The sequence below is a fragment of the Aedes albopictus genome, chromosome 1 (assembly GCF_035046485.1).
Source record: "Aedes albopictus strain Foshan chromosome 1, AalbF5, whole genome shotgun sequence".
Classification (NCBI taxonomy): Eukaryota; Metazoa; Arthropoda; class Insecta; order Diptera; family Culicidae; genus Aedes; species Aedes albopictus.
Genome location: NC_085136.1, coordinates 247,385 through 264,494, shown reverse-complemented (window position 1 = coordinate 264,494; position 17,110 = coordinate 247,385). Strand labels below are relative to the sequence as shown.

The window sequence follows — 17,110 nt, the reverse complement described above, 5'->3', positions numbered from 1 at the left end:
GCAGTAGAAATCAAAAGACGATTGTTTTGACCATCGTTCAATGCAAGGAGGCAATCAAAATACAAATAAACAGCTGAGATATTAACGAAAGAGAGAGAAACCAAAGAGAGCCTCTCTTGTGCAGATTGGACCTTTAGACATGTTTGGCCTGAAATCCCCTGCAATGGAAAGTTTTAGGGTCGGTGCACAGGTAAAAAGTGAGGTTACGCGACGCCACTGGGAGTTCCTGTAGAAACCCTAGGTAGAACTTCTAGAGAAATCTCAATTGAAACTCCTGAATAAATCTCAGGTGGAACATCTGGACAAATCTAAGTTAAAACTCGAAGAAGAATCCCAGGTGGAATGAACCTAAGTGGAATTCCTGGAAAATCCCAGGTGAAATTCCTATAGAAATTCCAGGTGGAACACCTGAAAGCTAATGGAATTTTGAACTATTTTCGGTGTTCTAAATTTTTAAAACTGTTATAAATTTGTACCAGAAAATGGAGCCCCGTTGGAATTGACCTTTATCGAGGTCGTTCCTCGGTTCGAACTTATTCTATGTACTCACTAGACCCTAATATCTAAATCGATTTCCTAAACTATTGACACCGTATTTTTGAGTATTCCGAGTCATTCAAAAATACTGTGTCAATAGTTTAAGGAATCGATTTAGATATTAGGATATAGTGCGTATATAAAATAAGTTCAAGTCGAGGATCAATGTTTAGTAGATTATTGATGTGCGAGGAATGATTCCAGTGAGGCCTTGTGTAGGCTACAACAGAAGCCCGGATTGGAAGCTTTTCATCTAATCTGTAGTCAACTGAATTTGACAGGCTGATTTATTTTTGTGTACGTTAGGAAACATATTTTGTTCTCAAAAATATGAGGCTTAGTCCCGGTTTGTTACACTTTTGAACCACTGCACTGTGTTGTGTACTCTTATGGGTATGTACCTTCACACTTTTTGGGTCAATCATTCCAATCGAATTAAGTATCTAATGCATGTGGAATGGGTTGGAGTAATTTTGTTCCATGAACTCCCTGCGAGGTTGGAACGTGTACTATTTTTAAATGGCGACAACTTGTCTGTCACCAGGGGTGGTTGTCTATAAATTTCAACTTTCGCAAAGACACAGTCGATGTCATTATCCACCATCCCGAATCGTACAGTTGTCGCTAACTTTGGTGTGGCCTCTCCCGTTGAACAAAGGTGCAGCAAGAGATAGCTATCATTAAACTGATCGAATGCCGGTGAACTGCTAAGTGTGGTGACCTATCTATCTAGTGCTAGTAGCGTGGAGCAAAGAGATGACGTGATTCGCAAAACTCACCGTTATAATAAAACTCGTGCGGTTGGTTAGCTCGCTCGGTACCATTCTTTCAATGAGTGGGTCAGTCAGTCTTGCAAGCAAGATGTATTGAAACAGCCGAAGAGGATTAGCGGGGTGGGCACGACGGGTACAGAGGTTAACGAGCTTAAGAAAATGTTTCAACCATGCTCGAAATGAGCATATACCTCATGAGTATTGTTTATTAGCTATTCAACGTCATGTCTATTAAAATAGTTTGAAGTCATTCCAATTTCTGTCAGTGTGGTCCAGTTCTTGAATTGTGCATAGCATAGCATTCATATTAGAAAATAACATAACTTTTAGTTTTTAGGTATTCCAACTGCAAGAGTCTGCCTTTGAATAGAAATAGCTGTTATGTGAGCACATCCACAATAATTTACTGATAGCTCGACCCAGATTTTTTTCTGACCAGACCTGAAAGGTTTCTCAACTTGGTCCAAAATCGAACTCAGCCGCTTTGAGCATGATCTTGTTTTGTGGCTGCATCTGCTCAAGTACAGCGAGAACTTGGCCTTTTTTATTCAATATTTTTTGCCAATGTAATTCCCTGGCCAAGTTCGCAGGGGTTGACGGTATTAAAGTGAAGGAGTTTCATTTTGATTATTGTAATGTAGTGTTCTTTAGTGAAACATATCACCTTTTTAACACTTTAATGCGCCTCCAACGGTTCATCACGAACCGGCTGCTGCAGATGGAGTATGGCTGATCATATGCATCAGACATGCTCGATAAACACGGAGGAACCGCCAGGGCTCAGTAGAGTCTATTCCCAAGCAATAGTTCCAAGTCGGTTGGATTTGAGAAGGTTTTGATGATCGTTACAAATCCTAATAAAAGTATTATAGGATTTGTGACAGGTTTTGGAACCTTTAACAGCCAGTTGACTTCAAAATGTTGTTTGGGCTCTATTTCTCACGTTTCTCGGTTGATTTTGATTAAAAATGTATTAATGTCATAGTCGCTTTTTCGATTTTTTACAATGTTAGTTGGTCATATTTTCTTTAAATAATGCAATTAAAATCAACCGACGAATTAATAGTGGGAAGGAGATTTGCAGCACTTAATTGTGCTGATAGATTCGAAGCTAACGTGCGAACACTTAAACGCATTGTTGACATCAATGCGTTCGACGTGACATTTTGGACAAAAGCTGACTGCTTTTTATTAACTGAACAACGTTACTTTTGTATGACTAGGTTGACATTTCTAGGCCACGCATGAGAAAATGACATGGTTTATCGAGGTAGGACCGATAGGACAGAACGAATTTGAATATTTTTCATAGTATTTGTAGGGGGATGAATACATAATAGTTGACAAGCAATTTTTGTTTTATTACAATCAACTGACCAACTTAGCGTATTTTTGTTTATCTTTTAGATGGTGCTATGACACCAAAAGAAAAATATCAGGAGTTCAGTTACATGTTTCTGTGGGTTTTCCACCGATGACAATTTAAGGACACAAGAGATGAACACAGAGAAGTAGAAATCAAGAAAACAATTTGGCACAGAATCGACTATATTTTAACATACGGGTTCGACTGATTCGATGAATCTATCTAGAAGTATCTAGAAGACAATTGACGCTAAGATTGGAAAAAAAGCTTGCAGTTGGGACTAGACTAAAATAGTGGCGATAGGAAACAATGCGCTAAACAGCATTATTATTCATTATTTAATATTTAACCGTAGGCTTTTCGCCGGTTGACAGTACAGTATTTAGCTGTGTACGAAGATACGGATTAGTTGGTGTACAGATAACAGGATTCTCACGGAAAGTGCTTCAAGCGAGGCTTACATAACAACTGACAATAAAGAAACCTATTTTCCTTGACTTTCTACGCAATGGACATCCGACCGAACACACGTGTTTTTGTTAATCTCCTAGGCATTATTAAGACATGACGTATGTGCATGACGAAACAACTAGCAGGACACAGTTCCAGACGTCTCTTTTTAATAACTACATTCAGCATATTTCCAATAAAACTACACTTCAATAAAGCAAAGACTAAAGCTGCTATGATAGAACTGACCAGAATGACTTAATTGACTATTACCTTGGAGATCTACTTCGAATAACTGACAAATTGACAAGAACCTAACTAAATACATGGACCATACTACAAAAAAAAAACCAAGGTTACTGATAGACGAAAATTCTCGCGAAAGCCAAACAATTAATTTCAGTGTGTATCGTCCCAAATGTTCATCATAGAAACAACAACTCGTTCATTTACTCACAAAGGCGTGAATGAACTCATCCAGCGTGAGTGTGTTGCCCACCAACTAACTGGAATGAAAATTGCGAGAGCGCTGTCGAACTATTTTCCATTCAGCTGCGAAAGATAATTTGCTCGAAAGTATCGTGCTGATTCTCAGCTTTCATTCCGATTCCCACTCACGGCGATAATATCATCGAAATCGGCAGGAGCATGGGGAAGATTTTATCAGAAACCCGTTTGTGTGCATTAGGGTTCGGAATTAGTCAGAAATAAAGTTATAAATTTGTTTGGTAGATCGAGAATTGGCATGCAAGGGTTCGTTCAAAAATTACATAACGGGGAGGAAGGGAACCTAGCGCGTAACGCACTTCATGCAAAATTTTAAAAATTTGAAAATACAAAAGTTGTTTCGTAGTTGGTGGTTTTGGGGGACTGAAATTGTCATATGTTGCTTTCTTTTCGATTGATTAGCAAATGTGTCATCAACTAGCACTCAAGTGCATGAAGATCTTAATCTCGGAATTGATTAATTCTGGAGATCGATTTGAATAGGTCGTATGTGCTTTCATCGATATAAAATTCGATCAGTTTATTTTAGTAATAGTAGAAATATGGATGGTATTTCGGTGGCTTGTTTTGTGAGGAATCGGTTGTATGTATTGATTTTGTTAAATTTCAACAGTTTCCGCTATAAGAAGCGAATCCAATTGATCGAATTTTATATCGACAAAAGCACATACGACCTATTCAAATCGAGTTCCAGAATTGACAAATATCCCGGGAGCGGTTGCGTCGTGTACTGAGACACGCATCATGAAAAAATGCACGCATGTGGTACACCGCGTGAGCGCGGCGTCGCTGCAGGTAGTCAAAGCCGCGACTGCTCGAGGGACATTTATTGGACAAATGGTGTATCCGGTAAAGTTATTAAATAATTCAAGGATTTACAGAAGATAGATCGTTTGTTTCGTAAATGTAACTCTTCCGCTGAGTGGCACAAATAAGCATACAATTTTGTCCAATTACATTATCTCTATCTAAATGGTCAGGATCATGATATGTGATGTATTAAATTTTAGTATGTTTGTACAATTTTTGATTCCTCCCTTCTCCTTCAGAGGAGCATGTTTTTTAACTATGTAATATGCATACGGTCCGACCCATAATCGTAGAGGGAGTCCACGCTTCCTAAAACTACATCTTTTTTTACTCTTCAAGCAAACATTGCAGAAAACACCATCCTCTTGTGCTCTTACCAGTGCATTTTGTATTACACAAGTTTTACTTGTAATACGAGAACGACCAATCCACGCTCGATGAAATGACATTGCCAAAGGCACACCACACACCTTACGGTTCATCAGTTAGGTTTAAAATACCGTTAGAGTTGCAAGCTCATTTTACTGTAGCGCAAAATATGTGTCTCAAATACATATGTAAATGCATCAAGGTATAAAAATGTGCATCTTTGGTGAGCATTATTTAAAGACACGGTATCGATACTGCGCTGCTTTTCCTTTGAATCGGCACTCGTGGTGATAAATTATTATCAATCGCAGTGAAAATTATCACCCGCGATAATAACTGCTCCAGTTTTCGCTTCCTTCGAATCGTTCACTTTCGAGCAGCGGTGCGAGAGTTGTGATCGATGAATGAACACCACTTCGAGAGCGTGAGTATCTTTGTTTACAAGCGCCACTGTAACCAGCGAGAGTTTTCCTCAGCTAGACAGTGACAGCTGAGTTCATTGCATTAGCGATCAAAATATGCACGGTGAGCTTGGAAATGCTTATCGGCTTAAAAATCATGGTGAGTGCTCCACGATACGATTATTGGTAACCTTGAAAAAAACAATTGACAAAAAGAAAAAAAGGGGAAACTTTTATTAAAACTATTTTTGTTCAACGCAGGCCAAAACAGTGTCGACTTGGGCCACGATATGCCTACGTACTTCTGTGTGTTGAAACAAAAATAGAGGCTCATAGAAGCAAACGTAGGGAAAGGGTGCGGTGGCGGTGTTAGAACATAAGCACAGTGTGCTACCGCCGTAATCACTATGGAAAAAAAAAAAAATATTTTTTGCCAATGTAATTCATTCTAGCAACATCACTGATCCATTGATCTCAGGTGTAGATTGAATATTTTTATTTTACTTCCAGGTATTATGAGAATTACTCATGTTAACATGATTTATTAGTGTATTTAGTGCGAACCTGAAATGTTTGAAGGTGAATATAATCTGATTCATACTGATATTGAACGACAAAAAACGTTCATTATGTTCACATCAACTAATTTAGCTAACAGAGGGTGGTGTACCAACACGAATCGCCCATCTGACCGCCGATTATTGTTTATATCATTATCAGTCAAACAGATCAGCGTGTGAAATTTTCCCACCTCTCACTTCCCCAAAACCCGCCATTGTACTTCCCCTTATCTGCCATACCCTCCATTCCAGTGTAACCAATATATCTGCTCACACGACATTCAACGAGATTACACAGAACGCACGCCGTCCAGCATCCACCAACGCCACACATGCAAAAACACACATTACTACACAGTCAACGATTGCAGTGCAGTGTGTATATTAAACATCAATCGTGAATGGTGCGAACAAATCTCACAACCTTATGTGATGTGATTCACACCGGTTATGGGGTGGTATCGGGTACACCTGTGTATCTACATGCTTTTATAGAATGTGACCGGCTAAAACCGTGACTCATTCACCGCGAATGGACCGAAGAAAGCATTGCGGACTGCGTTGGTGGGCCAGGTACTTCACAATTCACAAACGATTGAAAATCTTTTCGAATGCAAATTTTACGACGTTCACCGATGAGCCAGTGCAGTGGCTGGAAGTTCCGACTTGAAGATGACGATCATACATTAATAATTTATGTTCCTATTCACTGTGTATGACTGTGCCGGCTATAAGCAACTTGAAAAAAATGAGTTTTTTACTAAATAAAAATTGAGTTTCAAAACATTTGAATCAAAAGTATTCAATTTGTCATACTCTTCCAGCAGAGCTGATATCACCTGTTTGGAAATATACGACGTTCGCCAATAAGGTCACCCCTTGCTCGTTATCAGTCTCGTTGCAGAAAGGCACTCAAAATAATTACAAGTGTTATAATTATCGTCACCGCACCTAGCCAAACAAAAACATATTGTATACCCAACATTTCCTGTCGTCATCCTTCCTCGTCTGTTGATTGAATCGAGCGGTCTGTCTGTCTATCTGTTGCCTCGCCCACCTTAACGCAGTTGAACTGTTGTTGCTTCAGCAGATTTATGACAGCTACAACTTAATCTGGAAGTGCTCCATACGTTTCAGACTTCTTGCTCACCTGTTTCCCCTTTTCCACTCTGCAATAATTGCACCAGGGACTCATGCTTTACCCCAGTTTTCCTTATACGGTGTGCACTGCTTGTGAAAGCGTGCACATGTCACCGCCTTTTGAACGTGCTTAACCTCACAATCTCTGTGGCCGTACAATGCGCCGGTGACACCGGTTCCCGGAATGGTAATCGCGATGATCATTCTGATTCATCGGCGCCATCTACCAGTTAAAAGTTTGTTTATTAGCTGAGATTTGAGGTTTGTGATTCCCTGGTAGGTAGGTTTCGTCGTCGGTACTTTCTTTTACCGAATTTCTCGGCAAAACAATGCTAAATGCTCGGGATACATTCCACGCACTTCGACACCATGGATGGTCTTAGGATCCCTCTCCTCTCAGGATTCTGGGGCAATTTCTTTCAGGATTATAAAGTCTTTCAATACTGCAGGAGAATTTCTCTCAGAATTCTAGGAGAATCCCTCTAAGGATTGTGGAAGAATCCGCCAGGGAGTTCTGGGGATATCCGTCTAAGCACTCTGGGAGAATTCCCAGGAAAAACTTCTCTCAGGATTCTGAGGCAACTCATTACAGGATTCAGGGAGTATCCATCTCGGGAATCCGCGGAAATCCCTCAGGATTCTGGAAGAATTCCTCTTAATTTCTGAGAGAATCCATCTCAGAAAACTGGAGTAATCTGTCCCAGGATTCTAGGGAAATCCTTAATAGAATTCAGGTAGAATTCTTATTGAAAGAGTCTTTCTCTCTTTTCTGGGATAAGGTCTCTCAGGATGCTGGTCTGATAATTTTCAGCATTTAGAAGGAATCTTTCACAGAATTTTGAAGGAGTCCTCAGAGAAAAGTCATTTCAAAAATTCTCAAGGAATTTTGTCAGCAGTATTACATGGAAATACCTATCAGAGTTCTTATGAATCTCTGGATTCTAAAAATAATAATTTCAGGTTTTTGGAGTACAGAAGTAATTTATGGATGATCTGGGTTGATTCCTCTAAGGATTCTGGAAGACCCTCACTTAGGATCTGAGTAAATCTTTCTCAGTATTCTCAAGAACTCCTCTCAGACTTCTTGGAGAATCATATTCATCATTCTGAGAATTTCGGCGAAATTCCTCTTAGAATTCTGGGGGAATCCTGTGTGAGGTTTCTAGCGATACCCTTCTCAGGATTCTGTGTAAGATCCTTGAAAGATTCTGGGAGGATATCACTATGTATTCTACGGGTACTCTTCCCAAGATTCTCTGAAATTTCGGCTTTCTGGGGTAATCTCTGTCAGGATTCTGGGGAATTTGTCCCATGATTTCGGAGAAATCCTTGGGATGCTGGAGGTACATTTTTTCAAGATTCTAGGAACTTTCTTTCAGAATTATTGATTATTGAAGAATCTCTCACGAAATTCTGGGCGGAATTCTCTAGAGAAATTTAATTGTTGTGATTCCTCTTAAGGTTCGGAAGAAATCCTACTTAGCATTCTACGAGAATTCCAGTAGAAATCTGTTTTCTGTATTTTTTCTGTATTTCGTTTAAGTATTCTAGAGGAATCACTCTCAGAGTTCTGAAGCTACCCCTTTCAGGAATTTAGGGAAGTCCTTCTAATGATTCTGAGGGAATGTCTTTTAGGAATCGGCTGTAATTTTTCTGTTTTATGTGGGAATATCTCTCAGATTTCCAGAGAATCCTTCTCAGGATGCTGGGGAAGTCCATTCTAGAAGTTTTCGTAAGCTCTTCCAGGGAGAATCCTCATCAGTTTTTCGGAAAAAATCCCACTTAGGTTTCTAGATATAGTCCTCTCAAGAATCTGAAAGAACCTCTCTTATGATCCCTTTCAGGATTCTGAGGGAATACTTTTCGGGATTCTGGCAGAATTATTCTCGGCATTCTAAAGGATTACACCCAGGATTCTAGGGCAATTCTGGAAAAATACTTAAAAAGGTTCTGCAGTTATTCTTCTCAGGATTATGGGGGAATCCTATCTTCCAGAATTATGTGAGAGTATATCTCAGGTTTCTTTGGCAATCTCGCCCAGTATTTTGAGGGAACCTTTCTCAGGATTCTGAAGTAATCTTTCTTAGGGTTCTAAACTTTCCTTTTCAGGGTTATGGGGCATTTCTGTCAAGTTTCTTGTGGATTTCATCTTAGAATTCCGAAAATATTTTTTTGTGAGAATCTCTCAGTATTTTAGATGAATTTATTTCAAGAATGTGTAAGAACCGCTTTTAGAATTCCTCTCAGGATTCTTGAAGAATTTTATTTTAGGATTCTGGGATAATCAAATTCATGATTCAGGGATCCTATTTTGAGCACTTGCTGCTATAACTCAGTCAATTTCAATCCGATTGGCTTGACTTTTTGAACATGATTAGATACTGTGCGAATCTGATCGTGTCTCAAAAATCAAGTCAATTGGTTCAAAACCAGGCCAAACATATCTAAAGGTCCTATTCGCAGAAGAGAGGCTTTCTTTGGTTTTCCTCGCTTTCGTTAATATCTCAGCTGTTTATTTGAATTATGATTGTCTCCTTGCATAGTACGATAGTCAAAACAATCGTCTTTTGATTTGTACTGCAAAAGTAGTTGAAAAGTGTACCATTACATTGCAATAATTGAAAGAGAAAGTGAATAAAGAGCGCCTTTCAAATGCAGATAGGACCTATTGAAATATTTGGCCTGAAATTGTCTGAGTTATAGCAGCAAGTGCCCAAAATAGGTATTCCTACCCAAATGGTCTCAGACCCTAGTTTATTTTCCAAATACTTCAAGTTGATTTTGCATGATTAAATGTCTGGAAAGGCATATTATGTTTGTATTACATGAGGTGTGAAAGATTTTTCTGACGGGCTTGCTGATCTAGTGGTTACCGCTTCTGATTCATATGCAGAAGGTCCTAGGTTCAATCCCTGGCCCGTCTTTTTCCTCCTACTTTGTATCTTTCTATCTCTTTATCTCTATCTCTTTCTCTTATCTACATATACAATAAAAGAGCGTCCACAAATCACGTCACGCAAAAATGGCCAGTTTTCAACCCCCTTCCCCCCATGTCACAGTTTTTGTATGAGACCTCTGAAATTTTTGTATGAGTTGTCACACTTTACTGAACCCCCTCCCCCTAAAAGCGTGACGTAATTTATGGTCGTTCCCTAAAAGAGTGTATTCATAAGATCATAGTCATCACTAAAACAGAAATGGGTTGAAAACATTGTTTCCCTTCCTTCCAACTTTACTAGCACAGCGTCAATCTATCATATAACGCCTATGAGTTATGCAATCAAGCGAACTGTGCCGCAATATCTTCAGAGTAATAAATGCACTAATCTGTCACCTTACGCCTGGCATCCATGCACCAATGTGTGAACCCATTGTCAACCATATCCCACCAACACTCCGGCATCCGCATGAATTTGTGCAGACGCAGAGGTACACTCCCGTTCAAAAGTTTGGGGTCACCCCCTCAAAAACATGTCATTTTTTTAGGCCCATATCTTCGTCAATTTGCGTCCGATTTCAAAACCCTAGGTTTCATTCAAAAAATAATAAGTCAAAGAAACTTTGAACATGATTTAAAAGAAACTTTTTCAAAAGATTTTGTATGTAAACTTAATCCAAAGTTGCCAAATTTTCTAAAAAATGAATATAAACTTACGGCAATGTCGCTGGAAGTTGGGTCGACCAAATTTCAAGATGAGAGCGGTAATATGACCCATTTTCTATTAGCTTTCAACTGCTTTTTACAGAACTTAGCTAAAAAATCTAGAAAAAAAGTTATTAAGTAAATTAATCCTTGATGTCACCGACCAAAAGTTTGGGGTCACCCCTCAATATGATGTATCGGCCAAAAGTTTGGGGTCACTTTCGTAAAACATGGAAAAGTGATTTGTTGATATCTTTGTCATCTTTCATTCAATTTTAATTCTTCTTGGCTAATTTGAAACAAAATGAATGATACTTACTGCATAGACATTGAACCACACATATTTGTTGAAATTTACATACTAAAACTTAACGTAAAGTTGCCTCATTTTTTGAAGCATGGTAAAATGTGCTAACTTTACATAACATTTTTATATACAAAAATCGTTAAATACGTTAAGTTGAAGACATCAAACGTAAATTTAGTTAATTATCTTTGAAATGAGCCAAAAATAATTAAAATTGAACTATAGATGACGAAGATATCACCAAATCACTTTTCCATGTTTTACGAAAGTGACCCCAAACTTTTGGCCGATACATCATATTGACGGGTGACCCCAAACTTTTGGTCGATGACATCAAGGATTAATTTACTTAATAACTTTTTTCCTAGATTTCTTAGCTAAGTTCTGTAAAAAGCAGTTGAAAGCTAATAGAAAATGGGTCATATTACCGCTCTCATCTTAAAATTTGGTCGACCCAACTTCCAGCGACACTGCCGTAAGTTTATATTCATTTTTTAGAAAATTTGGCAACTTTGGGTTAAGTTTACATACAAAATTTTCTGAAAAACTTTCTTTTAAATCATGTTCAAAGTTTCTTTGACTTATTTTCTTTTGAATGAAACCTAGGGTTTTGAAATCTGACGCAAATTGGCGGAGATATGGGCCTAAAAAAATTACATGTTTTTGAGGGGGTGACCCCAAACTTTTGAACGGGAGTGTATATTCGGTGTGGATATAAATGATTGCAATCCTCACTTCCCAATATTGATCTGCAACCTGACGTGACAGGCACCATTGTTGCCTGAAAAAATAGAAGATCACCAACACTCACACACTGAAGATGTCTGCTTAGTCCCCGACAGATATCTCATTGGTTCCTTGTGTGAGTGTAGCTGGTCTGGCAATACTGGAACAGCATTCACGGGTGGTCAATCAAGCTTAAACTCTATACTCTCTGCACCCTCTATCTCGCTATTTTCCTATATCTAATACACGTCATAAACTTCAGGAAAAAATGCTTGACAAATCTCAGAAGGATTTTCTGGAAGAACACCAGAAAATTCCGGAAGGATTAAAAAAAATCTCCTGAAAGTATCCCATAGATAACAAAGTTCAAAATAAAAGAACTCCTGGATGAATCCCAAAAGGAGCTCCTGAAAGCCTTCTAAAAAAATCATGAAAAACTGCCAGAAGAAACTTCTGATCGGATCCGACAAGTAACTCCTGGAGCATTCTCAGAAAGAATTCCAGGAAGATTTCCGAAAGGAGCTTAGAGCATTCTGATTTCCAAAAGGATTTCCAGAAGAAATTCTTAAAAAGAATCCCAGTTAAAAATCCGGGAGAAATTCCAAAGAGGCTTCTGGAGAGAATCCAGTAGAATCCCATGGATAATTCTCAGAAAAAAATCCTTTAGGAATCCCAAAAAATAACTTCAGAAGAAATTCTTGCACGAATCCCAAGGATTTCCCGAGAATATATAGAAATGAATTTCTGTCTATCTGTCTGTCTGTCTGTCTGTCTGTCTGTCTGTATGTCTGTCTGTCTGTCTGTCTGTCTGTCTGTCTGTCTGTCTGTCTGTCTGTCTGTCTGTCTGTCTGTCTGTCTGTCTGTCTGTCTGTCTGTCTGTCAGTATGATGAGATCAAGTTGAGATTACCAAGATCTGATATTCTACCAACTTTTCCGTCATTTATCTTTCCTATATATTCTACGATGTTAGTATTATTATTACTTTTTTGTAATTCTTGAAATGTTTGTTAGATTTTCAAAAGGAAGTTGTTCAACCCTGATACATCTAGATCTAGAACGCTTACAGAATGCATTTACATCAATTTCACGTATTACTTGAGTAATTTGGTGTTACCCAAGAGTTCCATTTCATCAAATACTCATCTCTTCCTCTCAACAGACAGCCCAGCATGGCTTCCCGCACAAACCCTCGGCAGTGGCGTACGACCCCATCAGCAAGCTGATGGCCATCGGAACCAACAGTGGCATCATCAAAGTGTTTGGCCGGCCTGGCGTCGAGTTCTATGGTCAACATCCGGCCACGACGAACGCGTCCGACTCGATTGTCCAACTGCTGGAATGGATCCCCGGCAGTGGTCGGCTCCTCTCGTTGACGGCATCGAATCAGTTGATTCTGTGGGAACCCACCGGAACGGTGCTGGTCCCCATCAAAACGCTTCCCTTCGATGGCAAGCTGAAGAAGATTTCATCGTTGTGCTGTTCCTACATGAAGGACACGGTGTGGATTGGAACAGAAGGGGGTAACGTTTATCAGTTCGATATCAAGAGTTTTTCGGTGCGGGAACCGGTCATCTATCACGATGTGGTTCTCGAACAATTGCCACAATCGTACAAGCTGAATCCGGGAGCGATCGAATCGGTCAAGCAACTGCCAAACAATCACAACCAACTGCTGATCGCCTACAATCGGGGACTGACCGTACTGTGGGACTTGGAAGCATGCAATGTGAAACAGTCGTTTATTTCACCGGGACATGGCCAGAGTGTTGGATTGTACATTTCACCGTGCGGGACACAGTTCACATGGTACCACGGAGATGGCTCCTTCGCTACGTGGGATTTAGATAGTGTGATTCCACCTGAAAACCAGAAGTATGTGCCTTATGGACCAGATCCGTGCAAAGCAATAGACCGGTTAATTCGCGGAAAACGAGGATTATGTGAACTGGTTGTGTTCTCCGGAGGAATGCCAAGATCGGCCTACGGAGAACACCAATGCGTGTCGGTTCACTGCCGAGGTGGCACAAAAGTGGCCTTTGATTTTACCTCCAAGGTTATCGATTTCTTCGTCACGTTCAACGACGAACACCCGGAGCAGGCTGAAGTTCTGGTTGTATTGCTGGAGGAGGAGCTGGTCGCATACGACTTGACAGATGAGACCATTCCACAGATCAACGTTCCATATCTACATTCGTTGCATGCCTCTGCCGTGACCTGCAATCATCTGATTTCCGGTGTAAAGCCAGAGTTGTATCAGAAGATCGTACAAGCCGGAGAGTCCCAAATGGCGGATTACAGCTCCAAACCATGGCCGATTGACGGTGGAATGCTTCCAGAAACAATCGAAGAAGAACGACAAGAGTACGACCTGCTCATTACGGGTCACGAAGACGGTTCCGTAAAATTCTGGAACTGCAGTGACGTTTGCTTGGCCCCAATTTTACACGTAAAAACTGCCCCACTGTTCAACAACAGTGACGAACCGTTTGACAATCATTTGACTACCTCAACTGAACAGTTGGACGAAGGGGAACCTCCCTTCCGTAAAGCCGGCCAGTTTGATCCGTATTCGGACGATCCCCGTTTAGCTGTGAAGAAGGTTCAGCTATGTCCAACAACCGGAACATTGGTGATTGCTGGCACCGCTGGCAATGTGGTGATTGCCAACTTCGAACCATCCCCGGAGGAACCAGGCCCGTTAAAGGTATCTACAATGAACCTGGTTAGCGATCGCGACGGTTTCGTTTGGAAGGGTCACGATCAGCTGAAGGTCAAACGACAGCTGTTGGAGGAAAATCAACCGATTCAGGAGGGCGTGAATGTGGTCAGTGTGTTGCAGATTCTTCCGCCGGCTGCTGTGACCTGCACGGCTGTGCAAAGTCAATGGAATTTGGTTGCGGCTGGTACCGCCCACGGACTGGTGGCGTTCGATTATCACACCCAGCATCTGGTCCTGTACAAGTGCACGCTGAATCCAAATGGTATGTACCGCCTAGTTTATCTTTATGAACATCTATCTATATTTTGCCTTTTTTCTCTTCCCACCCAGATCTCACCGGCGCAGGTGAAACCCTATCCCGCCGTAAATCGTTCAAGAAAACCCTCCGCGAGTCATTCCGTCGGTTGCGTAAGGGACGTTCCACGCGGAACAACCCAAGTGCTCAGGCAACAACCCCGGCCGAAGCTCGGCCCGTTGAGCGGCAGATTGAAGCTCGCCCAGTGGACGATGGAATGGGTTCAATGGTCCGGTGTCTGACCTTTGCGCAGACCTATCTGACCAACCAACAGCACACCAGTGCAACACTGTGGTCCGGGACGAACTCCAGTTGTGTGTCGGTGTTCATCCTGAATGTACCGCCACGGCAGCAACCGCAACCACCGGTCCAGAACAACGAAGCTAACGTCGACGGAGGAGATGTTCCGCCACCGAAACCCATCACCGGCGTGCTGGCTAAGGAGATCCAGCTGAAGCACCGGGCACCGGTCATTGCTATTTCTCTGTTCGATCAGGTGAGTGACCGACGCAACCGACTCAAACAACTTGATTTAGTTAATGATATCCGGGAAATTGGACTACATATTTATTATAACCGGCAAATAATCATTCGTTCTTCTTCCTTGTTGTAGCATGGAGTTCCATTAGAGTTCCAGTCGAAGCCGGGACCTGGCCCACACAAGGTTCTCATCGCATCCGAGGAACAGTTCAAGGTGTTCTCCCTGCCACAGCTGAAGCCGGTCAACAAGTACAAACTAACGGCGCACGAAGGAGCAAGGTTAGTACAATATATAACCTTATTTTACGTCCGTTTATTTTACGCAGAATTGATTTACATCCACTTTTTTACGTCCAAAATTTAGATTAACATCCATTTCAATCATTGCTCTAAATCTTGAATAGTTTTCTAAATATGCACATGTGATGTTCAGTAAAGTTCGAAAGGACATCAAATAGCAACAGCTCCTGATGATTGCTTATGTTAGATGGCAACACTGTTCAAATAGAATCATATCTTGCTGAATATATACATACGAATGGTTGCACTGCAATATATCAGGTCAGGAATCAGAAGGTTGGCTTCAGAAGCACGTTATCCTCCATTTGGGATATTTGACGCTCTTTCATGTTGCATAGAATAAAACGAAGCTGGCAACACTGCTGAACTGTAAATAAAAATCTGAATATGTGATTCATTACAATTTGGATGGTGTTCATGTTCAATGGAGTTTGAAGTAACGTAACATATTATCAGCAAGTCATCTAGATTTACCTTATGTACTTGTCTCTGTAAAAGAAAATTTCTTCAAAATTATCTCTGCAACTCGCAACACTGCATAATGTCAAACATCGATCAACACGGTTTTGAGATAATATATCGAATTCGATTGTTCAGCTAAGATAATGTAGAAGTCAAGTGGCATCTTAAGCGTCATTTTAAAACAGGAATTTTTGACGTCATTTACTAACTCAGAATTCTTGGAGTAACTGGCAACACTGGTCATTCAGATTCAAATATAGATCAATATCACAGTTCTAGTGTGAGATAGACCATTCGAATATTCGACAATGTCATAGTAAACCTCAAGTGCAGTACATTTTTTCAAATTACGATGCAAATTTAGATAAAACTCAATATCTTAGATTCGGTGTGAGATAGGCAATTCAAATATTCGACAATGTCATAGTTAACCTCAAGCGCAATTCATTTTTTCACATCGCGACACAAAAATATATTATTGCTGGCAACACTGATCATACAGATTTAATTATAGCTCCATATCTCTAATATGGTGTGAGATAGACAACCTAAAATTTCGACAATGTTATAGTGCCCCTCAAGTACAGTACATTTTTTCACATTGCGACACAACATGCTATTAATGCTGGCAACACTGACCAAGTAGAATCAAACAGAGCTCAATAACTCAGATCCGGTGTTAGATAGGCAATTCGAATGTTCAACAATGTTACAGCGCACCTAGTGCAGTAAATTGCTTCACGTTGCGACATAGAAATTTCTGACAACACTGATCATACAGATTAACATATAGCTTAACATCTCTGATACGGTGTGAAATAATCAATTCGAATGTTTGACAATGTTATATGTACATTACTTCACATTGCGACACAAAAATTATATTATTGCTGGCAACACAGAGTTCAATAACTCAGATCCGGTGTGAGATAGGCAATTCGAATGTTATAGTGCACCTCGAGTTCAGTACATTATTTCACATTGTGATTTGAATAAAGCTCAATATAGGTTCTAATTTTGAAAATGCCTCCGTCATATGGCATCCGCACCAAGTCACGTGGAGCCTAAGAATTTAACGAATTCAGAGACGGTTCATCCGCTTAGCCTTGAGAAGTTTGCCTTGGAGAGATCCTGATTGATAACTCGCCACCATATCCAGACAGATGCCGACTATACTGGGGTTGGAGACTTTGGTGCGACAGCGAAAAGTACAGCAGTCGCTACTTGTAGCAAAACTTCTTAATAGTGAAATCGATGCTCCAGG

At 40.4% G+C, this 17,110-nt stretch overlaps 1 protein-coding gene across 4 annotated transcripts in view; it reads left to right on the top strand.

Moving 5' to 3' along the window:
• Window positions 1-17,110, top strand: part of LOC109405206 (lethal(2) giant larvae protein) — a 91,235-nt gene that overhangs the window by 61,839 nt on the left and 12,286 nt on the right. For all 4 annotated transcript variants that reach the window (XM_019678219.3, XM_062842753.1, XM_019678220.3 and 1 more), the window contains 3 exons: window positions 12,750-14,571; window positions 14,640-15,100; window positions 15,218-15,363. In XM_019678219.3, the coding sequence (XP_019533764.3) occupies window positions 12,750-14,571; window positions 14,640-15,100; window positions 15,218-15,363 (2,429 nt within the window). The remainder of the gene's footprint in view (window positions 1-12,749; window positions 14,572-14,639; window positions 15,101-15,217; window positions 15,364-17,110) is intronic.